Source organism: Hesperophylax consimilis, chromosome 27, assembly GCF_061612785.1.
Source record: "Hesperophylax consimilis isolate HC1 chromosome 27, BYU_Hcon_1.0, whole genome shotgun sequence".
In the NCBI taxonomy this organism is placed as follows: Eukaryota; Metazoa; Arthropoda; class Insecta; order Trichoptera; family Limnephilidae; genus Hesperophylax; species Hesperophylax consimilis.
The window spans coordinates 7839145-7866676 of record NC_142862.1 but is presented as its reverse complement, the minus strand read 5'-3'; the positions used below and the strand labels follow the sequence as shown (position 1 = coordinate 7866676).

Below are 27532 nucleotides of genomic sequence, written 5' to 3'. Positions count from 1 at the left end.
CGGGGCGTCAATACATTATAAAAGTATTTATTTCTATAATGCGTAGATAGGTGATATTTTCGTCATTGGAAAGATAAATAATTATTCATCACAGTTTGTATCAAATATTCATACATTATTACATGGATAAAATTATAAAAATTATCATGGAAGATTGTGAATTTCGGCATTTTTTCATTGACAGTTGAAAGATAAAAAATTATTTATATTTTTTATGGTAAAAACGGTATGTAAAGTAAAGTGACAGTTTTATTACTTATTACCTACACAAAAGGAATATGTTTAATAAATATCGAATTATTTCAAAATTATGGACGTTCTGAGTCAAAATGTTCAGGTAAGTTTTTTTATGTTTGATATTAAAAATGTATTTTTTAAAAAGATCAATATTTTTTTCAAATGCAAATATTTCAAAGATAATTTAATCTAATTTCTAAAATGGTATTTCTTTTAGTGACAACTTCAAAAATAAGCAATATGTAGCACATTTTAGATACTTCGGGAGCATTCCGAAATTCCAAGAAAATTCATGTCATTGGGACTTGTTGGTAAAAATATTCAAAAACCTGAAGGGTTAATACGATTGTTAAAAAATGGCTTGTGCAGAATACACAATTTTTAGTCAGTATCCACCATAGGTGACCCGTGACTGAAATTTCCAGCAGTGCATTTCACTTTTAAAATATACCTAGTATGTAAAATAAGTGAAGCAAATTAATTAATTAATGGGGGTTCCTACTACAATTCATTCTCTTCACTGAGTTGCATTTGTAAAATAATCAAATAAATAATATCAGCGTTCGCAAAATCATCTCGAGAGTAAATGACACGCAATTTATGGCTGAAAATGTTGCGAAATCATTTAAATTCACCGCGCACCAGTGCCAATGTGTGAATGTCGTAGTGCTAACATTGTAAATTAGTATTACTAAACGAATACATTCCAGACGCAATTCAAAGTAGTGAAAAATTCAATTGCCTTCAAGTTCTCATATCTCCACTGCTCTAACACGTGATTTGCCTCTAACAGCGTAATCTGTCCCGGTCATGTCACCTAATCGGCTAGCCGAGCTGTCTCGATACCGACCGATGCTGTCTCCGTAGTATGGTAAAACAAAGTTTTGTGCATATTGGAATAGGTACGACCCGCTTGCGCGGGAGTCTTGTACTAGAAGATAACTAAAATGATGACCTGGCGGGAATTATGACTGGAGTGTTCTTTCACGTATCGATGAATGGATGTCGATGTAAGTTATGTGACAAGAAGTTAAGACTGAAGACAAGCAGTGCAATCCACATGCCAAGGAATCGCCTCTGGTTTCCACTGTTGTAAGAAGTCTGCGTTTTTTGTTCAGAATCCAAATTTAAATATCAAATCTCGGAAAACTGATTAAAAATTCCAGTTTTTGGAATGAATTAAAATAAAGAAGAAGTACCTATTTCTGAGAAGAATTTTGTTTTTGAAAATGTGTGAAAAGTTATTAAATCTTCAACTCTCCCCAACAATTTGCTCAGTGGTGTAAAATCATAAAGGTTAAAATCATCAAATATACTAATTTCAGTTGTCTGCGATGATGATTTTTTGTGGTTGTGTTTTTAGTTTTATCCACGGTTGTGACTGTGATCTTCATAAGTGTCCATTAATACACACAATTATTGTAAAACATATTAATATAATGTCATTTTATATAATAATATGTCAGAGAACAGATCGCATCTATCATTTTTTGCATAAAAACTTCCTGGAACATTGATAATTGCATCGTAACACTTGTATTTTTTAGACATCGGTATGAATAATAATTAGCATTATCTCCTGACATTTTACAAGGTTTTGTTGAATTTTAAGCGGTAATATTGAAGCTATTCGCTCACAACACAACTCAAATGACAGCGCGACTGTAACTAAATTCACCTACTCCCTAAATTAATGTTTTTGTAAAAATTAATAACTAGAAACTCATTTCAAATTTATGTAAAATCGTATACATATATAATACCGTGTAAATGTCCCAATAACAAATCCTAACGTTAAAAATTAATGTTAGTATGAAATGTTGATATTAAAAAAAAAAATAATACCCTTAATTTATTGGGACGGTTAACATTGATAAAAAATTACTGGAATTCCTTAATGAAGGATTAAAAAAATCTCCATTCAAAATGCCTACCCAGTACTACCCGGTAGACGTGCTGAGCACAGATGACATCACGCACCCGTCTACCTCTTACTCGGGTTATGGTGGTTTTGACAAGTTTAAAAAAATTTGAACATAGAAAAATAAATTTGACTATGAAATGAACATTTAAAAAAAAAAAAAATACTGGTATTTAAGTTTGGATGATTTTTCACAGGTCTGCGCTGGCACTTCTATATTTTCATATGATTGTGATGTTACATTATAATTCAAATTTGATAAGACAATAACTTTATTTAAAACAAAAAAAAACTTTAATTGCAACGAGAATGGAAATAAACAAAATACTCACCCATTGACGCATCGTCAAAATCAACCATTTGTCTAACCGGCTCCTTTTTTTTATCATTTTCTTCAGGTTGTTTATTTTCCAAATCATTTGTGGTATCTTTGGTTTTGTCTGAGACATCCTCGGTCATTTCAGCACTAGTTTCTTTGCCTTCGTTTTCTGCACCGTCCCCTGACATGACGCTCTTGTTACTGTCAACAGCACCTAAAAAAACATTACATTCTTTTAATGTTCTATTCCAAATTTAAAAACTTTTCTAGAAAAGCACTAAATCCAAATTCAAACGATTTTTGTTATTTGTTTTTGGGGTGTTATGCCGTGTTGCGCTAACTCCTTTTTTAGCCAACGTTTCGGACAGCATTGCAGTGTCCATCATCAGAGCAGATGTGTTATAACGTTATTGTAAATAACACATCTGCCCTGATAATGGACACTGCAATGCTGTCCGAAACATTGGCTAAAGAAGGAGTTAGCGCAACATGAAAACGTGAAATATTATTATTCAACACTTAACATTGTAAACATAAATTTGAAACTTTTCTTGTAAATGTATTTGTTATTAACTTTTTTGTAAATTTTAATTATCGATATTGCAATGTTCTGGTTTATAGGTACTGTTTTTGCAAATAAACAAATAAATAAACACGGCATAACACCCCAAAAACAAATAACAAAAATACTTTTGGCCGTGAAAATCTTAAATCATAAGATTTATAATTTTTTGTTATTTATTTTAACACAAAAATTACTAATTATTATAAGCATTAATTACTCTATTATTTTCAATTTGTATGGATATTTCAGGCGAGTAATTAATGCTTATAATAATTTGTTATCCTTTGTGCTATGCATAAAAACCTTGTCTTATAAACATTAGTTTATCATTAAAAAAAAATAAGAAAAATAACTTTTTTTAATGCGAAGATTGCACATAAGTCCTAACTCTATGGAGCCAGTTGGACTATAGCAACCACAATTGGGGAAGTCTGGAAGTATGGAAAAGAAGGATAATATATACACATATATTATCCTTCTGATTACAATTAAAAATGGCCGATTTTATAATAAAACAAATTGACGAAAAATACAAAATAACCGAAGAAATATGTCAAAATATTACGGAAGTCAATAAATGGTTTATTACAAACAATAACCCATTCTTAATATTACATATGAACATCCGAAGCATAGCAAAAAACCTAGATGAATTCTTGATAAATATTAATGATCTGCATACATCACCCACCTGCATAGTGTTAACGGAAACGCACTGTAATGACAATCAATACATAAATGCGCTACCAAACTACAAAGGCATCGCTACAACAAGACCGATTAACAAAAATAGTGGATTAATTATATTTGTTAATGATGAGTGTGAAATTACTGACATTGAAGAAATTTATATACAATATGTAAACTGTCTAAAAATAGATATAAAATTAAAAAATAAATTATACAGAATTTTAACAGTGTACAGAACGCACAAATCAAACATAATCAACTTTACATACGAACTATGTGAATATCTTAGCAAATTACCGAGAATACTTACTTTTGTTTGTGGTGATTTCAATATAAATATTTCTGCAAACCATCACTCAATTGAAAAAAATAATTTCATAAACATGATGACACACCTCAATTTTAAATCTTTTATTAATAATAACACTAGACAAATTAAAAACCAAACGCCATCATGCATAGACCACATCTGGTGTAATATACATTTGAATGAAATAAAAAATATTAAATCTACTGTGTGGAAAACTAATATAACTGATCACTACGCGTGTCTTATACTACATGATACAAATAGAAAACTAAATACAAAACCCAAATTAAATCTTCCATATTCTCAAATAGACTACAAATTATTAGAAAAATCACTAAAAACTGAAAAATGGGAAGAAATTTTAATAAATAAATGCGCCAACCAAAGTGCATTACTGTTTGAAAACACTTTAAATAAACACGTTTTAGAATCAACAAAAAAAAAACAAATCGTCCCCAACTCAAAAACAAGAAAAATTAAACCTTGGATTACTCTAGGATTAATAAAAGCCACTAGGAAAAAAAATAAACTTTATAAAATAACACAAAGGCCACTAGTTAACAATAAAATTGTATTATACTATAAAAAGTATAAAAATATACTAACTACACTAATAAGGAAAACGAAAAACGACTACTACTCAAAAATTATAACAGAAGCTAAAGACAATAATAAAAAAATATGGTCAACAATAAATGAAATAATAAATAAAAAGAAAAAATATAAGCACATATCAGAAATCTCAGATGGGGAAATAATATATAACGTACAAAATGACACAAAAAAATGTTGTAATATTTTAAATAACTATTTTAATAACGTGGGAAAAAACCTAGCAAAATCCATAAATAAGACCAATATATCTAATCCACAACAAATAACACAATGTCAAATTAATAAATTTCACCCAGTCACAGAAATCGACATTGACAGAACTATTTCGAAACTAAAAGGAGATTCTGCCCCCGGCTTTGATAACATAGATACTAAAACAATAAAATCGATGAAAGAATACTTAATTCACCCCATAACACATATAATAAACCTAAGTCTAGCAAATGGCGAATTTCCCAATAACTATAAAAGAGCAATTATAACCCCCATTTATAAAACAGACTGTCGTAAAGATCCACAAAATTATCGCCCGATTTCACTTCTCTCGAATATATCAAAAATATATGAAAAAATTGTAAAAAAACAAATTTGGACATTCTTAGAAGAAAATAAAATAGTTAATTATAACCAATTCGGATTAAAAAAAAATACAAGTACTCACGACGCGATAGCAAAAATAACCAACTATTTATATACGGCCCTAGATTCCGATAAAAAATGTCTTGGCATATTTATAGACCTCAAAAAAGCTTTCGACAGCATATCACATAAAAAATTAATAAGTAAATTAAAATCAGTAGGGATTAGTGGAAAAGTCTTAGCATGGATAACTAGTTATTTATATAAAAGACCTCAACAAGTAAAATTACTCAATCAAGTCAGCGATTCAAAATATAGCGACTTTTCAATACCCCAAGGCACGGTTTTGGGACCATTATTATTTATTATATATGTCAATGATATATTCAATATTTCCAAATATGGAGACATTGTCTCTTACGCTGACGATACAGTCCTACTACTAAAAGCAAACACCTGGTCAGAACTAAATAACATGGCAAATACAGATATCAATGAACTAAAATTATGGTTTGATGAAAACCTGTTGACTTTAAACTCTAAAAAAACTTATTATTTACCATTTTTCATTAAAAAACAAGAAACACCTAAAGAAATAAACATAATTATCCACTCTGTGAAAAATACAGAAAACCACAAATGCAATATGTTATGCACAAACATAGAAAGCAAGACCGATATTAAGTACCTAGGCATAACAATAGACCAGCGTTTAAAATGGTCCCCACATATAAATATTCTGAACAACAGAATAAGGAAACTAACATATATATTTTGATGTTTAAGAGATATTTTAAACGAAAAATTACTTAGAACCACATACTTCGCTTTCTGTCAATCAATTATACAATACGGCATTATAGGCTGGGGCGGTACATATAAAAATCAAACTCAAACAATTTACATATCACAAAAACTAATAATAAAAACCATATTAAAAAAACCCTATTCATATTCGTCCGAACTTTTATTCAAACAATTTAAGGTCAGAAAATTAAGTGCATTATACTTCTACCATGCAACATTACAAATTTATAAAAACTATATTCAAAATAAAATTGCACCCTTTAAAAATAACAGAAATCTTAGACAAACGTCAATACTTCCTACTCCTAAATGTAAAAAAACAATAGGACAGTTCAACCATGAATATCTCGGAGTTAAATTTTTTAACTCATTACCAGAAAAAATTAGAAACATGAATGCAAATATAAACAAATTCAAAAGCCACCTTAAAAAGTATTCCGAACAGTTGAACTGAATCGTACCAAATATAAACAAATATAACAACACCCCCATACACACAAGCCCTGCTTATTTATGGGGGTACATCGAATACTTATATTATGTAATTAATAACCTACTATATTGTGTAATTATATTATGTAATTGTTATATTATGTAATTCGTGTATCTTTTTTTACTAATAAAAAAAACTAAAAAAAAAAAAAAAAAATATGTGTATTGTGTCTTACACACACTAAGTGTGTGTAAGAGTAAGTTTGGGAGTGCCATCCAAAACCATTTCAAACAACAATTAATAATAATAACATTTGGACAATTTTATTGACATTTTTATGAAATATCACCACAGGGGTTCAAATTAACACACTTCCAGCGGGAAGGGTGGTTTTACCTTTTACACTGGTCCTACTTGAATGGCTGTAAAGGCATTGCTGTCCGATAATTCTAAATGTATATTGTATACCAATCTTTTTGTAAGTGTAAGGGTAAGTTCTTTTTTTGCACATCAACGATCTCGTTGAATGTGCACCAATTCACTGCTACGCTGATGACAGCACCGTTCACGAGGGTTATATTTTTGACAGGCCCCCTTCCACCTTTGATGTCCGAACAGCTCGGGAAGTTTTGAAGCAAAAAATTGACCACCACCTCGAGATGGTTCGTGCCTGGGCTAAGGCCAACTTGGTCAGTTTCAACGTCTCAAAAACCCAAGCGTGTCTGATTTCGGCAAAGAGGGAGATCAATGACTGTCTGGTGCAATTTGATGGGAGCACTCTCCCCAATAAAGACTCCATTGAAATGCTTGGAGTTACTATATCAGACCAGCTCAAGTATCGGGGATCCATAGAAGCCCGAGTAAATCAGGCCTCCAAAAAGTTGGGCGTCTTGTACAGGGCTAGGAGATTCTTCAACAGTGACCAGCTGCTGACCCTGTACAAGTCTCAAGTCCGCCCAACTATTGAATTTGGGAGCCACCTTTGGGCTGGTTCCCCAAAATACTTGATAAACCTGCTTGAATCTGTGCAAAGGAGAGCGATCCGTCTGATTGACAATCCGTTGTTAACAGACCGATTGCCTTCTCTAATGCATAGACGCAATGTAGGCATGCTGTGTCTGTTCTACAGGTATTTCAATGGAGCCTGCTCCAAGGAGCTAGCAGCATTGATTTCTGATGCACCGGTGCACGTGCGCGAAACTCGACGGACACGAACTGAACACCCGTTCACGGTTGATGTTGGCTTCATGAGAACGGGCCGTTTTTACGACTCGTTTTTGTGTAAATCGGCTCGTATGTGGAACGAGCTACCGGCATTTGTTTTTCCTCCCTCCTATAATCCGAGCCTCTTCAAGGCCCGCATTAACAAATCCCTTCCTACAGCCCCTACCTTATTCCGCCTCACAACGCCGCCCAACCGGGTGGTGACATAGTTCCCCTGTCTGTACACTGCACAGGCAGGGACACTCTTGTGAGGTGTCACATAAAACAAAAAAAAAATTTAAAAAAAAACAAAAAAAATTAAAAAAAAAAAAAAAAAAAAAGTAAGGGTCCCAACTATAAATATGTATAAACAATGTGATTTAAGCGTCTCATTTTCTTATCTTCTTGTCTCTTGCGTGGAAGAATATTTAATCAAGGGGAAATTATGTACACTAAACCTGTTGAATGGGTAATAAATCCTTGCACTTATGGCACAGGAGATGCGGAAATCATTATTTTTTTGTAACGATTTGTGCGAAAGTGAAAACCAAATAGTTTGTAATATAATAAAATATGTACATTTTTTAGACATAAAAGATCATTAAATGGCTCAAAATTGACTTTAACTTCAGCTTATGGAGTTGCATTACAAAGTAGGCTATAATTTTAGACACTGCTTGTACAGTTGAGGTGTGGTGATTACTATGTAAAAAAAAATTATATTAAATATATGTATTATTTTGAAGGACATAGCAGTTTATATTTATTTTCGCCCTCTTAAATTGTTATTCCTGTACACCAAAAATATTTACCTGAAGAAAAATACAATTTAAATTATATATATTTACCTGATAATTTTGTGCCCTTATTTAATTCTTTTGCCGTGTCATTTCCTTTATCCACTTTTGACGACGCGGAATCTTTATCATTCAAAACTGTACCACCGAAACCAATTTTATCATCAGCCAGTAATGATTTATCTAATTGTTCCGTTTCTTCAAATTCTTTTATTTTTTCTAATTCTTTTGTTTTTTCTAATTCTTTTGTTGTTTCTTTTTTTTCTTCTTCGTTGGTGCTATCATCACTGTTTAAACTAACTCCTAAGAAAGTGTTCATTTCCGACTCTAAATCCAATGAATCGTTTAATAGCTCATCTTCCGTTTGGGATAAAATGGGTGCAGTATCCAAAGATGGTTCAATTTCCATGTCTATTTGATCTGAACATTCTGAAGACATGTTACCTTCCAGTTTTTCAGTATGAATCGTTTCCACAGTAGAAGAATCTTTTCCTTTCTCATCAGCCGGTTTATCAACTTCCATGTCGTCCATGTTTTTAACTGTTTCTATTTCACAATCTGTAAGAAAAAATATTGTTATAGGTATGTATGTATATCAATAATAGGTATCTATATTAATAATATGTAATAATATAACAGAACCACACTGAAGATTAATAATATTAGGGTTCGAATTGAAGATCGAAGGCCACAGAAGGGATAACTGGTATTTAAAAATTAAATTAAATTTTCACATTTTAATTCAAAGTTTTCATAAAAATTCGAGGGTGGGTACAGAGAGGTGGGTAATTACCTCCCATTAGTTTGAGGTCAAAAACTAGCTTTGAAAACTTTAAAAGAAATTTAAAAACAATTTTATTAGGAAATGGTACCATAATAAACAATGTAAGGCACCTTTGGAGTGATTGAATCACTAAACGGCGCAATATATGTTGGATATTTACTATTATATATTTGCGGGATGTTCAACATAACGAAATTGTAAAAAAAAATTATGTGATTCAAATAACATAATTTTTGTATAGTAAGTAGAAACGAAGTATTAGTTCTATAATCTGTGAGCAACAGTTATGCGGCGGAATAGCAAAATTTAACCAAGGTTATTTTTTAAAATAAAGTTTGGGATATCCCGGCTGTTATTGAGTAGATAAGCAATTCAAAGTTTTTTTAAGCGAAAATAACAAAAAAAAACATGCAGTATTATTATGCCGGGAGGCACAAACGAGCGTAGCTACAAGAAATAGCGGTGAAAATTATCAAATAACATAATTTTGCATTGTAGTTAAATAGTTTTCGAATACAAATTACCTGTATTGAACGGTTTCTTTATAATATCTGATTTTCAAAAGTCTGATACGTCGAAATTGAAAGCAGAAAGCAGAACTGTCAACAAAAATGCTTTGGCGTAGGACGCATGCGCGCAAAATATGTGTGCATTCCACCATAGAAATGAGCGTTAAAAAAATTATCAATAATTAGGGATGGCACTGATCGGTGATTTGCTCGATCTTGATCATCGCATGGACATAAAAAGACCTAGACGGAGCAATTCGAGAACAATTTGAAGCCGCGAGGTGAGGGGGAAGATGTATGGAAGATTACAAAATCTAAATAATTTTTTTAATGACGTATCCTATTTCTTCCCTCATCAAACACAAAAATAAAATAATAACAGTCCAATATGCACCACTTCGCATACAAATCAGTTCTGAATTTAGTCATACAAGATGGCTGCCAGGCAATTTTCCCTCACCCTAAATTTGGCTTCCTGCAAAATCGAACTAATGCTCTGTCGAGGGCTTCTTAGGTCAATAGGCTCTGCCATATGTACACTTCGGAGCGGCGGTACCAGGCGCCACTCTAGGCCGCCGCGCTGAATAGTCTTACCATGGACTGCTCTGTAAACCTTAATTTCGGAGGTAAGTTTTCAGATTTTCACGGCCAAAAGCATTTTTGTTGTTTGTTTTTGGGGTGTTATGCCGTGTTGCGCTAACTCCTTCTTTAGCCGACGTTTTGGACAGCGTTGCAGTGTCCATCATCAGGGCAGATCCGGTAGATAGGTAGGTATACACATCTTCGGATCTACCGGATCTGCCCTGATGATGGACACTGCAACGCTGTCCGAAACGTCGGCTAAAGAAGGAGTTAGCGCAATACGGCATAACACCCCAAAAACAAACAACTTAATTTCGGACTTCACTTTTCTGCGAGGCGGTCTGGAGTGACGCGTGCATAAATAAACCATGAGGGGTGGTACCGCCGCTCCGAAGCATACATTCGTGTGTGACTTACACAGGTAGTGTCATACAAATATGAATCCGTCCCTAACGGGATAGATAATTTCCGCCAGCCACCGTTGTGCGCCGGGCAGCTAACCGCAGCGCTATGCTGCCCCTTTGTTTGTTACTACTTACTTTGACAACAATTCCCAACTATTTTTCTGACCCAACGACCCATTCATGTATTCAGAAATTGTGTTGACAAAATTATTTGCTCGGTGTATCAGTGAATCTGACGTGGCCGAGTCCATTGATGTATTATACTAGATTTTCACTGTCTAGTTAGTTTCATTTAATGACCCCACCTTGGAATAATTTCATAATACAACTCTGCATCGAATTCCGTCGCCTAGCTTAGAAAGCCTTGATAATATAAATACATGTTCCATACAATATAAAACAGAGCACAAAGTTATTCCTCAAATCTCATAATGTAGTTTGCTCATTTTTCAGCCAATTAAGAAGCCCCAAAAGCGTACGTCACAAATATAGAGATGAACTTAACAATCAAACTCTGTTAAAACTCGTACAAACGTTCAAACTCGTAAGCGAAACCAAGGGATTTTGTGTCAGAAAAGTTGTAATACGAACACAGAGCCCTAAAAAAACTAATACTTGAATTCACAAAAAGTTGACAATGACCGTAATCTGACTGCGAAATCTTTAATCGATTCCCCAATCTCTGTTTTGTTGCAAAACATATTTTTCGTTATTTAAAAACAGAATGTTTTTACTGCAATGTTTATCAAGAAGTGCTTATAACTTCTCAAACGATAACCCCGTTTCTTTAAGCGGAAAACACAAATTAATCATCAAAGACATCGTTTCTGGCTCTAACAGATTTAACAGAAAAGCCTTTTTTTAACTGCGTTTAAATTCTCACCATTTGTGATGAAAAACTGATCAATCCACAAGTTGAAAACCGCCCAGTCTTCAATGAGATGGTTGAAACACGAAATCCTGCCTGACTCTATATCCATAAAGGAAAACAGACCACAATAACAAAATAAACTACTTATCTCCGGATCTCTTCTTGGCCCATTGTCCAAACAAGTCTTCCTTCGGATAGTCCTCGATGTATTTTTGGGGTCACCGCTCGCCTTGACCGTGGATAATTATCCTTTCCTGGTTTAGTAATTTGTTTCTGGAACAGAATTTTACTACGCCGATCCTTGGCCTGGAGATCCAATTTTTCCCTTCTCCACGAAGAGAAAAAAAAGTCACGCCCGTGACTTTAGCCCACTCGCTCCTGGTGGTACTTGCTGTTGTCGTGTGACAAAACAAATATCCACCGAGTTATCCTACGGCTGCGCCAGCTGTTGTGTTCCCCCAATAGTTCTCCAACTCGTCGTGGAAGGAGATTTTAGAGAATAAGTTCTTTATAATAAATTTTTAAGATATGTAAATTTTAAAATGAGCATTCCTAGAGAAATCCTAAATTACGATAACGTACTCTGTTCATTAAATTTAATAAAATTATCTGATCGCAGAATTATTACCGATTTAACCTGTTTGTATAAAATCATTGATACCCCTGATTTATTATATGTAATCTCTTTTCATACTCCAAGCAGGTCGGTTACAAGACAGTCCCTACCATAATATTGTATCAATTCTATATCAACTTCCTAATATCACACTCCTATGCGACGGATTCAACAGCTAGGAAACAAATACTACGATGTTGTTGATATATTTAGTACATCAATTTCAATATATAAGCATACCCTATTGAAGTTTCTTTCATCAAGTAGTGGAATATTTTAATAAAGATATTTAATTTGATTTGACTAACATATAATAATTTTGTCAACTGAAACAGAAAAAATATTTTGGATTTTTTTATGTTTTGTGCCTGCATGCTGTGTAGATCAAGTTCAGTGATATTTTGACTTTTTATTTATTTTTCTGCAATTGTTTTAAATAGTCATTTCCTGCACTATTTTCATGTATAATTTCGTAAATATTTTTTTTATATATATGTATGTAAAAGCCTTAATAGGCGTGAAATAAATAAATATTAAATCTAGGATTTATTCAATACTTCGCGTATTACAAGAGTGACTTCGATGGTCGACCTAACTAGGGCTGGCTAAATGAGATCTGCAAACACCATGTTTGTCTGGAAGCAGCCTAACTGGCCCTAGCGACTGCTGAGTACTAGCTTCTTACTTCGTGACTTGACATTATTTTATTTTGATTGTATTTATATTTTTTGGTTTTACGCCCAGCCGGGCGTAAATGCTTTTACGTGCATTTTAAAACTGAATATATTTAGTAAGCTATCAAAAATTATACATAAAAATTAAAACTGATGAATATAAAATAATATTAGTAAAAGATGTAACAGTAACATAAAAATTATAGAGACTAGAACAATACTACATATCATTAAATAATTATACTACTATCATTAAATGAAAAGTTATTTTGTTATTAACCACTTTTTTATAATTAATACATTGTCTCTACTATTTTTGGTTATGTTCAACCCTCTTCAAGATAGCATTATTGAAAACTAACCTACTTTACATTAAATATAATGTAAGATTAACATAAAAGAGAGATACATCATATAATGTTGCATATACACAAGCGAGCCGAACTGCTGAGCTGAATCACGACTTATGAAAAAGAACGAAGCAAACGAAAATAGCACGAAACGTCGCAAGGGATTACTTCGTTCCTTTCTCATAATTTGTAGTTCGGCTCGCATTTCGGTTCGCATATGAAGCAATGATGAGGATAGAGCTTAGGATAGAGAGCGTATGGGTGAGGGTTAAGGGAGGGTAGAGGTTACATGATTATAATATATACTTATTTATTTATTTAGGCCCGTTAAATAGGCTTTCACGTATTACATTTATGCAGTTTATACAACATATTCATAAAAATAAACAAGAAAAAAGAAAAAAAAATCAGCCATGGAACAGACTCCATGTTCCATATAGAACAGACCGGCTCAAGTATCGGAGCTCTGTAGAAGCCCAATTAAACCTGACTTCCAAGAAACTGGGCGTCTTGCATTGGGCTGTCAGATTCTTCAATAGTAACCTGCTTCTAACCCTACACATATCTGAAGTACGTCCGAAAATTGCATTTCGGAGCCACCTCTGGGCTGGAGCCCACAATACTTGATAAACCTTCTTGATTCTGTGCAAAGGAGGACGTTTCGTCTGATTGAACAACATATTGTTAACATACCGATTGCCATCTCTAATACACAGACCCAATGTGGGCATGCTGAGTCTGTTTAACAGGTATTTTAATGGAGCCTGTTCTAAGGAGCTAGCAGTATTGATCCCGGTGCACTGGTGCACGTGCGTGAATATAGGCACAACTTAAAAATATCTGCGGAAAAAAATATGATTGTACCTTCCTTCCCAAGGACAGGAGTCAACCACGCTAACAGCCTTGCCAAATGCCGATCGGGTAGTGCCATTTTGTGAAATATATAGATGGCGTTTAAACAAAGCTAGACAAAAACAATCAGTAATTAAAATAAACTTTCTAAGGTTAAGAAACGATACCTAATTTGTAGGTACATTACATCCTCTCCTCCACACAACATGCTCAATCATATAAATGATAATTTGTAGGTTTACTATTCTTTCCCCCTCGACACAGCATGCCCAAAGATTATATAGGAGCTGAAGGAAATTGCAGTGTAAGCGTTTGGGATGAAAATAATTTGAGCACACGTGATTTCCTGATGATGGTACGGAACACGTGTTCCGACATCGTGATAATTAATGTATTCGAAATTTACTAAAAGTTTAACAGGAAACCTGTTAATTCCTTCGTTAAAGGCCTGAAATCCCGTTTTATAAAAATAACTTAGCAAATACTCATTTTCTCCGTATATGTACGCAGTTATATGGTTACATTATTAAATCTGGATTGCTTCTATCAATTTCTCAATTTTTTTCAGATTTGTGGGGAAACCTAAGATAAAAATAAGACATTTTAAAAATAACTATCAGAACGTAAAAGAAAATATTTATTCCTATACGCCTACATGAACGTACCTTTGCATAAAAATAGTAATAATATTTGGATGATTTGCACAGCGCCGTTTTTGGGCAAAACCATTTCAAGGGCGTAACATATCCTCCACCGCTTCCATCACCTCCACAGCAATAGTAATAAAAATTACAAAAATGGTATGTGTCCCCTTCAGTTTGGTAACATATATTTTTTTCAATAAAAAGGTAAATAAGGTAAAAAGACTTCAATAATTTAGGCACATTTATCATGTTGTACAAAACCATTGTTAGATACCAACTAGAGTATAACTCTACGTTATGGTCTCCCTTTTACAATATTCATTCCGATAATATTGAAAAGATTCAACATAAGTTCCTGAAGTATATAAACTATAAATTGCATATTCCTGTAGAAAACATTGATTATAACTACTTACTAGATAAATTGTCCCTATTAAAACGTTCTGAAAGAAGAATAAACACAGATTTGATAGTACTACATAAAATACTTCATTACAAAATTGACTGTCCTGAGTTACTCCAATTAATCAGCATCCACATACCCAAAAGATCTTGCCGAAATTTACTACCCTTTTATTTTTATAACACCAGGACACTGTCTTATCAAAATTCCCCGATTCCAAGACTTCACAGTCTCGGAAATAAATACTCTGATCTGGGAGATATATTTCATCTTAAAAATAATCAATATAAATATTGTTTATTTCAATTCTTTTACATATAGAGACACAAATAGACATCTATAATTTCCGCAATATATAATATATTTTATTTTATTTTGAATATCTATTTATGTGAGACTTCTTATCATTTTTACTAATGTATCTTATTTTATTATATGCTTTTGTTGTAACATTTAATATTTTTTTATTTTTTCGTTGTATTATGTTTCCTTTATTGTTTTAATTTTTTAGAATTTATAATAACTGTGATACTCTACTATTAAACTTTGTAGTGTGTAAAAGCCCATTAGGGCGTGTAATAATAATAAATAAATGTAATTAACATACCCGCATAGTAAACTCAAAAGAAATTACATTTAATGTACATGCATTGTTAGTGTATCACATCATGATTGGGATTAGTGTGAAGGATGAATTCAGTCACCACTATTAGAGATCTAGGAATCACACTTGATTCAAAATTTAAGTTTGATGTACATATATATCACGAGTAAATCCTTGAAAATGATTGGTTTTATACATAGAATATCGAAACCATTCAAAAATACCCAATCCATCATAACCTTGTACCACTCGTTGGTCAGAAGCAAATTGGAATATGGTAGTGTTATCTGGAACCCACACAACTTGAAATATTCAAAAACTATTGAATCTGTACAAAAAAAATTCTAAGATTGTTATCATTTAAACATGGACTAAGTTCCGTACTGCAGTCTTATGAAGAACGACTCCAATACTTTAACTTTACTACCCTGGATAAAAGAAGAAAATTTGCTGACTTAATATGTCTACACAAAATTATTCATGACAAGCTTGAAGCAACTCATTGTGTGAGCAATATTCTTATTAAAGTTCCTAATAGACGTAATCTAAGGAATCAGAATATATTCCATCTTGAATTATTTAAGAAAAATATTGCACACTTCAATCCATTGTCTAGAATGTGTCGTCTGTACACTTCTATTGAGTGTAACTACATAGATATATAGTATATGCAAATAGTCTCGCTTATTTTAAAAAGCAAATTAGCAATAGATTGTGAATGTTTTTTTTGCCTTTGCCTTTTTTTTGCCTTTGCTCACGTTTTGCTGTATATATTCTTTTTGTTAATACATAGTGTATAATGACACTTAAACTGTGCATGATGTGAACATTTTTAAGTGGACTGTTGACATATACCTACGTTTTTTTACAGCGCTTATCTAATTATTATTTTTTCATGTTAATAGTCTATAAATGTTCCTAATCAATAAATAAATAAATGATCTCAGAAACTTTGCTTGAAATAAAGATAACAGTGTTAATTTCTGACATTTACTAATATGCTGCCTTCAAGCTATCTGTAAGGTACTTTTATTTTTTGTATTCAGATAGCTGATTACATTTTTTTTAAATAAAGTCCGCTATAGGTACAATCTAAAATATTTGGAACTGGTTTATTTTTGTGATTGAAAAAATTAATTTGCCCAGCATAGCTGGGAAACAAAACAGCTAAACTCTAAACCAACAAAAGGCAAAACGCAATGCACGTGAACCAAATCCAAATTGGTTTGGGGTTATTTCTAGGTGAATAGGTAGTTGTAATTAGTCAATGGCCGAGCTTATTGTTTTTTTTTGGTAAACTAGTGACTGCTAAGTCACCGGGACAATGTCGCAGGGATAGGAAAATAGACATCGCTATCTCTAGAATGAAGAGAGGTATTGGAGGTGTTTATGTCCATAGACAAATAAACTAGGTTATACAACTGTCAGCTTTCTAATTCAATCGCAATCGCAAATCTAAAATCCAATGTTTTGCACATTATCAAGTTGATCCTCGTTCAAATCATGCCTTTTGATATTGTTTTCATATTGTCAAATACTTAAAGCGATCCTAGTTTGTTTGTCCAACTAATGAAGACTGACATTTCTGCTGTAAAAACGTCTAAGATATAAGTTGAATGCTTGTTTTCTGTTGTTACACTTTGCCCTTTGATTTATAGTTAGTTCCGTTCCGAGGTGTAAATGTGAGGCGAAGGTGATTTGATTTAGTTTCATCCAGTGGTTCTCGTGAAAATTGATAATGAGTGGAATTAGCAATGGATTGTTTACTCCTAAAGGAATGTTGGGGGCTGCTTTGATGGGATTAATAGGAGCAGCGGGCATGTTTTTGATTGAACAGATCTACAATGACAGAAGACGTGTAGTTTTGGGTAAGTTTCTTCATGATACGGTAATTATTTCCCTAAGCACCGCACTTTTAGGCAAAAATTAGGTAAATTACACTTTGTTTCATCAATTACTACAAGCGACAACAATTTATATGCACAAAATGGGTTTTTAGGTTCTTAATTTGGATTAATTAAGTCATTTATGCGTATTTAGATTGAAACTAAACTTTCGCACTTTGAGTGACACAGTGCGAAAGTTTCGTTCCATATAAAAAAAAGTCGAAAATGGCGGCAAAGGGATTGTTTTAAAAGGTAAATTTTGAAATGTAAATGGAATTATAATGCATCTTTTACCATATATCCCGACATAAATTGTTGAAACAAAGTGTAATTTCCTATACATGTACATATAATCCTTATCTTACCTGCATAAATATTGGTAATGCAGTTTACAAAGCCAGAGTATCATTAAAATGTACCTTTCCTGACTCTCGTTCTAAAAGTTGCAGGTTCAATTCTCATTAAATGGTATGATGACTGCTGTTTTCAAGAGGTTAGATCCTAAGGCGGCGGATTCAATTCCCTGCATTCGATTTTTCAAACTTAGTCTAAAGTACTAAATAACTGTTTTAGAAATTCCAAAGTTTTAAGTTAGTTTTCAGGTAAAAAAAACGTTGAATTTTTTGTACAGAAAAATATTTTTGTATGGAAAAAAAAACAATGGAATTTCGAAAAACGTTATTTTTCTTTTTTACTTCTACCATCGTGTAGAATTAGCTCTCGAAGTTTGTTCACTTTACCCCGGACACCCTGAATAATAAAACAACTGTATCTTTTGCGATTCAAAAGTCACAAAATTATTTTATTAAAATACAGAAAAATAAAAATAATTGAAATTAAACTAAAAATATATAAAAATATTGAAAATTTTGAATTCATGATATTTTATGAACAGTTTACATGTTTTGCAGAAACAGAAAAGCGTATTTGGCCATCTGAACAATTGATATTATTATTGACTTAAGACCTTTTCCTCCCAGAAAGATATATTATTCCAGATAAAAAATCATGATACCTTTTAAGACTTATTGCATACAAATTTTGTACTTGAATTAATTTTCTGTACAGTGTAAAAAAGAGCACTCTGGTGTTCAAGTAGTACCTATACAAATAATATATTATAATGATGCATACTCTGACATTGACTGAGGATTTAAAATAGAAGATATAACTGTCTAATAACTACTTTACAAAAAAAGTGGTTGGACTGTGAACTGCTGTACGTACCGTCATAATATTGTAAAAATTATGTGCAATGTATTTTGTGATGATAACAATAATATTCAAATATTATTACCACATAAGAGTCCCAACTGTACAGAACCAGTTGGACAATGTCATCCTCAATTGGGGTATGCTGAAAGGCTGTAATTAGGGTTTGCAATTTCAGAAATATTTGATGCTGCGGATTTGTGGAATTTAAAAAAATACTAAATTTACCTGAAAAACATGCTGTTTATGTAAATAAGCATTGGTCAATCTTTGTCAATGAAAGAGGAACTGAAATTGAAGTTAGGAAGAGAGGATAGAACTGCATATCATGCTCGGAAACTCTAAGACCTGGAATCGATTTTGAAAATGTCCCCTTTTGAGAACGGAGAAGGTGTGTGCTAACTGAAGATATTTCCCTTTTAAGAGGGAGATACCTTCAGTTAGCACACACCTTCTTGATCACAGTCCCTCCAACTAGTGTGGAAGCAGAAAGAGTGTATTCCACTGCTGGGCTGCAGTACACAAATGTCCATTCATATATGGGTGACAGGACTCTCCATAGTTCTATGTTTTTTTACTTTCTTTTTTAACCCTTAAATGCATGATTTATTTTTCTGGAAAAAAAAATATTTTGTAGATATTTACATGCATATGCAAGGAAATATAAAGAATTTAATTTTTTTGTAATTTTTTAATGATATTTGATTAATAAAAAATTGTTGCAGGTATTTAATAAAAAATAATATGAATAATTTACGTATTACAGCGCCCTTGAGGTGATTTCTCACGAAAACGGCGCTATATAAATTAGCCAAATGTTATGAAAAAAAAATAAAAAACCTAAAAAAATTTCTCAAAACTAATAAGTGTACCGGAAAAATACGAGTTATTACATATAAGTATTGTATTATTGTATCTACCTACCTAAGAAAATCAAAATAATAACAGCAAAACAAAACTGTAATTCCAACCTCCAACCAATTTTCGAGAATCTTCACTTTGTTAAAGAAAAAGTGACATTTGACATTCGCGAAAGAAAAAAAGGGTGATGCCACTCGATAAAATATATTACCGTGAACTTGATAATTCTAAAACGGAGTGCATTAAGTATACACCAAAGAGTTAAAGGTGGTTTGAACGGTATGTTGCAGTTTTGCAACAGTATGCATTTAAGGGTTAACAAAATCTTGTTAAAATACTCATTGAGTTACCTTTTCAATGTCTTTTTATAATATTACTGGTATCAAAAATGATTGATACCAAATAATACAAAAATTATTTATGAATATTTCGATTATCCCGCAGGATTTTGTAGTATTTCTAAATTTTATCCCGCATTCCCGAAGGATTTGAAAAAGGTGCGGGATTTGCAAACCCTAACTATAATGCGAAATTATCTTCAAAACACACGCTAGAGGAAGATTGGGTTAGGTTAAGTTTTAGAAAGAGGAAGATTGGGGAGAACCTGACTGTTCAGATCTGATTACTTTTTCCATCATGAGCTGGGAAGTTTTGAAATATATATTTAACTGTGAGAAAACAAGACAAGCCATATTATTATTTGTTCTGTATTTTAAATAATTTGTAGGGTAAATTATAGGGAGTTAACATTTCCTGAAAATAATGACAACATTACTTTTACCTACATTCATGTGAGGCTGGTATCACTGTGAACCTGCACGTGATACCTCGCGCGGCAAATAATTCATTCTATCTCCAGTGGTCTAGCCGCCGGTTTAGCCCTAAATCTCCTCTAACGTACGCGATCTGTTTTGTTCATAAAATTATTGTAACGTGAGTTTTGTTAAAATAAAAACTAAATTGAAGATATCCGAATTCTCATTTTAGCACACCGAGAGTAATCACGCAACCTTGGATTCTGCGGATTGGAGAACCACAGAATCATTCAGCCAAAAACCCATTTAAATTGGCGATAATCACTATCCTCCAAACATTCAATAAGGAAAATTGCATTGAAAATAATTTTGGAACGGCCAAATAACAAAACTAGTTTTGATAAATACATAAGTATAAATTTAAATAAATACATATTGCAACATTCCTTTTTTTAAATTACTTTATTTTTATGGGCTAATAAGAAATATTCTTCATCAAGGAAATCAGGATCATTACATCAAACTCAATTAATTTTTAAAATTCATAAATAATCGATTATTTGAGATTTGTTTTTAAATTAGCAAACAAAACAGACAAAAGGAAATGATCATGTTTGATTTGATTATGATTGATGATTGATCGATGATGGATGATTGATTTGACATGATGTTTGTTGAACAATTTGACACGGAAATATTTGCAACCAGTGATTTAAATTTTATCAGTACAAAGTAGTGCATGCATTATAAAATGTGTTAATTAGTTGTTCCTTTAGCCGCTTGCATAGTTTTCCATGTCAAGCTGTAGTGGGGAATGTCACAAGGTCATTCATACTTCATACTTTAGTAGTTAGTTTCACATATTTCTGTGAGCGTAAACATTTAATCACAGATTTTAAAATGATAAGGTAAAAGTATTGCAATACACAGGTACATATAATACTAACGCACTTATGCCTTTATCTGGCCCATGTATTATTGTATTTACTTTTTTATATAATGTTAACATAGCACTTGAATTATTTTCACGATTTTACTAAAGCCTAAGAGACATTTACTTTAACCACTTGAGCTATATCGTATTTAAAGCTGGCGCTACGCTGTCTCCGGGCGAAAATAAAGGTCCCGCACAAATGTCTTAAATCACTATATAATTAAAATATTTTAATAAAAATTTCTACGTAGTAACTCAGCATTCCAAAGCTATAAAAGTACTAAACAAAAATCGAATATTATTTGAAATGCAACTCAATTAACCTTGTAAATATATTTATTACGGTCCGCCTATCGGTATTTGCCCATATCTGCTTTCTTTAAATACGCCCGACATCTCTCGCTCGCTTGCACATAGGAGTTGAGTTGAAATAGAGATTCGAATCGGGTTTCACGGTCATAAAAACCCTCACTCCAGTATTTGAATTATTACAATAACAAATAATATTCTATCCTTTTGTTGAAATACCGATGTAAACGAAAGGCACGAAGATAAATATAAAAAGAAGACTTGCATTAAGATTCGATAATTATGTACAAATATTTGGGACCTTTACAAAGAGATTGGTATATAATATTCATATAAAAACATTGAATAATTCCGTCTTTTCTGCCATTGAAATGAGGCCGGCGCAAAAGGTAGAACTACCCTTCCCCGCGTAAAGCAGCAATCGACCGAACGGGTAGAATTACCTTTCCCGGCCGAAGTGTGTTAATATGCACAGATTATTTTAAAATCACTGTATAACAGTTTAATAACAATGAGAAACAACTATTTCAGTCACTGGAAATGGAAAATAATTAATTTGACTAGTGATTACATTAAAATTAAAATTTATTATTCAGTTGGCGGCCATTATATTTAAAGTGACAGTCATCTAAGAACCTAAAATTTATTAATTTAGAAACTAAAGTTCTTAGTTTGGGTTTAACCTGTTGAAGGCCAGAGCAGAAAACAAAAAAATATTTTTTAAACCTTCAGAGAGGAGCTATTAATAAAATCAAAAGTGGAATCTATGGTTTTATTAGCTCAGGCGATTTTGATTTTGTTTTTCATACATTTTTCAATGCATTAAGGTCAAAATCGCATCAAAAACTATTTTAACAAGGATAATACTAGAATGCTCGCATATTCTCCGAAGACCCGTCTGCAGTCCACTTGTTATTCAAAACAGAAAAGAGATGCTAGCCTAAAAAAACAGTTTTCATTTTATTATGTTAAAATATGGCGGAAACAAAGGACATCAAATTATAGTTGAAAATAGTTGCTTCTCATTGTTATTAAACTGATTAAAGTGGTTTTTTAAATGGTTTGTGCATATTAACGATGTCCAATAATTCTGGATATTACCAATATTTTTTGGTCCTTTTAGTTAACCCATTGGCCTCAAACGACGCCGTCCTGGCGGGTCTGGTGTCGTCGGCTTAAAAACGAAAAAGGGATACATTATTGACATTTGTGTTTAAAATTTTAAATGCCAATCGCTCTGTAGATAATTAAGCATTCATTTCGTAGTAATTGGCAGGACTCCGTTGGTACAGTTTTTTCCTGATATTTACGATTGAAATTTTGTTATATTTCAGCTTCATTGAATTTTTTTTTAAATAGCGTGTGGTTCGGGAATTGACAAGCTTGTTCGTAAAATGCGTGGTGGGCGGCTAACATCAGCCCAAATTGAAATAAAATATATTATGGTCATAAGTATGATTAATGTAAAACTTTTCTTAATCCAATTATAAAAAAAAGAAAAAAAAATGGTTTTTATAAAAAAAATATTTTTATATCCTCGTTTAATCATATTATTATTATTTTTAAAAAAACTGCATATATTTTTTGCATACCTTAATTCAATGACGAGTAAATTTAAAAAAATTGTTTCGTTTGCATGTTTAGTTTAAAAGTTATGTAAGATTTAGTACACCACTGCAGATTTAAAACTTCGGTACAAAACAATTCGGAGGCCAATGGGTTAAACAGCACAACCGCATTGATTGGTGCTTTCAAATTTTTAAATTGACCAATAGACTGCTTTTAATTTTGAAATGTCAAAAGGAATTTGACTAAATTTATTTCACCAATTTGCAAATGCAACCTTAAAACTTGTAGCCTTCTGGCATGTTTTCAAATGTGCAAAGGTTGTAACAAATAATAATAATAATAATATTTGGCTAATTTATATAGCGCCGTTTTCGTTGGAAATCACTTCAAGGGCGCTGTACAAATATATTTCTTAAATAGTTAACACTTGAACTACTGACTTAAAACTAGTGACTTACGTCTGAGATTTATATCTAGAGACTTACGACTAAGGCCTATAACTACTATCTTAATAAAATATATATTTACATATGTAGAAACTTATAACTCAAATTTTCATTAACAATCTAATTTTACAAGCGCCAGAAGAAGGAGGAAGTTCTTTTATATCAGGGTGTTTATAAAATTAGTTTTTATTATTAGCTGGAAATATATCTTAAATGGATTAATAAAATTAATCGTCGATCTTTAACGCATTTAAATGATTCATCTGCCAACAATTAAACCGATTGACGTGTTATGTTCCCGTCGATATTGTCTATTGTCCATTGGTAGGCAAGTCAATAGCATTTTGACTTTATCATAAGTAGTTGAACGCAATCGCTAGAGAATGTATGTATGTGAATCATCAATTACGGTATAACAAAAGGAAAAAAAAAAGCAATATTTGGATAGAATGACGGATTTATGGAAATGAGTGTCTGTGATTTATGAAAGTGAGTTTTAACAAAAGGAAAAAAAAAGCAATATTTGGATAGAATGACGGATTTATGGAAATGAGTGTCTGAAAAAGTGAGTTTTTAATTTGGATCTAAATTCTGTTGGGTTGGTTATACATAGAGATGGCAAAATTTAGTTTTAACTAAAAACGCAAAAAAATATTTATGGTTCGAAAATAGGGCTTTTATAAGTTTTCTTTGCGTTTCAAGGCATTTGAAAGTGTTTTCAGTGATTTCTATTTCGCGAATTAACGCGAAAAACGTGATTTTGGCCGTATTTCAGCTAAATTATTCTATTTAGCGAAATAGGCGCGAATTTCCCGAAAATACTGGGTATTAAAATAATATTTGAGAATTTAAAAAAATCGATATTTATCAGCGGAAATAAGTGATTAAAAATCATCTCTAACTTCAGCTCGCGCTCCACCGACTGTATGCGTAAACGCTTTCCGAGAATATAGCGTATTTCAGAAGTCAAAGAACCATACAAATTGGAGAAGCTGATACAGTAATATTTAGTCCAGTACAACTAAAGAAGAATTGAGAAAAATGCATAAGGAAGGTAGTTTCATGTGAATGTGCAGGGAAAGTATTATGACTACTTTATTTCATTTTTGGAAGCCTTTCCTACGATTTTTTATAATTTTGTTATTATTTTATGTGTAAATATTTAATATTTTTGTACTGTAGGCTAAAATTGCTTTTTGACAAATTGTGCGAAATAAATTACGCCTATTGATGTTAATCGCTATCTGCATTTGTTGTGTTTGTGTTCGACCCGTACTTAGAGTTTCCTTCCTTATTAATTTAATATTAAAATTATTTATTTATAATTTTTCACATGGAAATACTTGCAAATGTAGGTTAAACATATATTTTACCAAAAATACTTAAAATATGCGCTAAAAACATTCAGGAAATACATTTTTTTCTATTTTGCTACAAAACGCTAAATTATGCCTCAAAATGCTATAAAACGCTAAATTTCCAATTATTAATGCTAAAAAATCTGAAAATTAATGCTAAATTTTGCCATCTCTAGTTATACATCTTAATTCTATAGGAAGTTTATTCCAAGCCTTAGGGCCGGATACTCCGAATGCACGATCACCAAACTTAGTGTTCGGATTTCGCTTAGGCTTTTTCAACCTTCCAATTACAGATGTCGCTGATCTGAGAGTTGTCTCTGAGAAATGTCTTAATTAAACCTTCCTTGCCCTCAAAACCTTCCGTTTCCTTACCCTAATACCTTGCGTTTCCAGATTGCCCAGAATACTAATGGAGGGAAATAATTATACCAAGTCAGTGGTCAGCTTCAATTTAACACTAAACAAATACAAAAGCTTGTTACTGAGGCAGTTCAGCTATGCATAATCTATAAATAGTATAAAATAAAGTCGCTATCCGTGTCTGTCTGTTTGTGCGCTTAGTTTATCTAAACTACGCAACTGATTTTGATAGGGTTTTCACTATAATCTAGAGAATTTCTTCCGGAAGGTTTATATATATAATCCGTGCATATTATATTTATATAAAGTAGAGAAAAGTCGATGTTTTGTAATCAAGTCGTAAAAAAATATTTTCGGACGCTTACATTGCTAACGCTGGCTAAACCTTATGAGACACCTTAAAATAATGTACTACGGAATTGTATATCGTATAATTGTAATTGGATAACCCCCGAGCATCGCCGGGTACACGTCAGCTAGTACTGTATAATTTTAATTATTCGTATGCAAAAGCCCCTAAAAAGGGAGTTAATAATTGTTTATTGTTTCTTTACATTTTATCTTTTTTTATGTTAGAATTTTTAATTTCACTAGGCCAAGCCTGTGTTGAGGTTAATAATTTTACAAAATAATAAAAATAAAAATAGTGCAAAAATTATATATTAATAAAACAATATTGTTACATTAACATTTCTACGAATTGGATACCTAATGGTACCCATTAATCTAATTCCAGCCAATTCATTACAGTATAATGTAGTAAACATGTAGGGTGACCATGATATACATTGATATTTAATTGAAAGAAAAAATATAATAAACTATTATTCTAAAAAGGAGATAAGAAAGAAAGAGAAAAAATATTGCATTATAAAAGGAAAAGGATGAAAAAAATAATGAAATATAAGTGTTTCTATTTTATTTTAGCACAAGATCTGGCCCGATTGGACACACAGGTGGCATCTATGAGAGAAGAGTTGGAGCACCTAAAGAATTTACAAGCACAGTTGTAAGTTTGCATTATAAAAATATCATTTAGACGTTTATTAATCAGCGTTTACATCCATTTACATATTTGTAAAATCATTAAATCAATCGTTTTAGGTTCATAAAACAAACAACATCACAAAATATAAAAAGATTGTTACAGCTAAAGTAAAGTAAATCTGACCTCTTCAAAATTGTCAAGACTCTAATATATAATTCACGTAGAGCTGTTATGAAACTTCTCCAATTATGTTTGGTTTTGTAATACTTAATTTTTTGCCACTCAAAACATTTATTTCAAGGTGTGTTGATGCAAAACGCTATTACTCTTAGAAATTATGGAATTTTTTTCCTTAATAACGCTATTAAATCTGTACTAAAATTTAATTGCAATAATATTTTTACCTGTTTTTCCTGATTGGTGGCTAAAAATGCAACAAAGTAAAAATCCATGAAAACATTTCCTTTTTTACATAAAATTTCAGACTGTTTGATCAAACAGACATTTTGAAGGAAAATCACGCATGTTTTAATAGTAGTACTTCAAACATTTCCTTGTTTTAAAATCTAACTATACGGTTTTGCTGTTAACTTGCCAAATAATAATTTAAAAAATAGTTAAGCAGATAACTTTTGACCTCTTAACAACTGTGACAAAATGCCAATTCTTTTCATTTAGCTATCGTACATCCAAGCTTAAAGATATCGAGTTCATATTTTATATTAAGCATTCTTCATTTGAAGACAGTTTCATTCTTGAGAGATTTTTTTAAAAACCTGCAGTTGAAAATGTGTTGTGATTTTCTTTTCAAAGGGTAAGTTTCATAGACAAAAAATATCTTTGTTTTTTTTTGTTTTTTCTTGTATTGCATAGATTTTATTTTACCAGCAAAGAAAAGCAATTTTACTCTAATCAGCACTGCAGAATTGTGAACATTCTTTACATTCTATGCATATTCTGTATATTATCTGCCTGTAAAGAATATAAATAAAGCATAATATTTGTACATTCTAAAGCAGCATCACGTTCATTGGTCAAATGCATTGTACATATAATTTTGTATTAGTGATCGAAGAATCGGT

At 32.0% G+C, this 27532-nt stretch overlaps 2 protein-coding genes across 2 annotated transcripts in view; one reads left to right on the top strand and one right to left on the bottom strand.

The window, feature by feature from the left end:
- The window catches only part of egg (SET domain bifurcated histone lysine methyltransferase eggless), a 52681-nt gene extending 42771 nt beyond the window's left edge, over window positions 1-9910 (bottom strand). Inside the window, exons 1-3 of the mRNA XM_089648281.1 lie at window positions 9785-9910; window positions 8528-9034; window positions 2491-2691 (exon numbers count right to left, since the gene is read on the bottom strand). Coding sequence (XP_089504407.1) covers window positions 2491-2691; window positions 8528-9008 — 682 coding nt within the window. The 5' untranslated portion in view covers window positions 9009-9034; window positions 9785-9910. The remainder of the gene's footprint in view (window positions 1-2490; window positions 2692-8527; window positions 9035-9784) is intronic.
- A 7274-nt stretch (window positions 9911-17184) lies between these two features.
- The window catches only part of LOC149410541 (regulator of microtubule dynamics protein 1-like), a 31079-nt gene continuing 20731 nt past the window's right edge, over window positions 17185-27532 (top strand). The window contains exons 1-2 of the mRNA XM_089648367.1: window positions 17185-17637; window positions 26390-26471. Coding sequence (XP_089504493.1) covers window positions 17508-17637; window positions 26390-26471 — 212 coding nt within the window. The 5' untranslated portion in view covers window positions 17185-17507. The remainder of the gene's footprint in view (window positions 17638-26389; window positions 26472-27532) is intronic.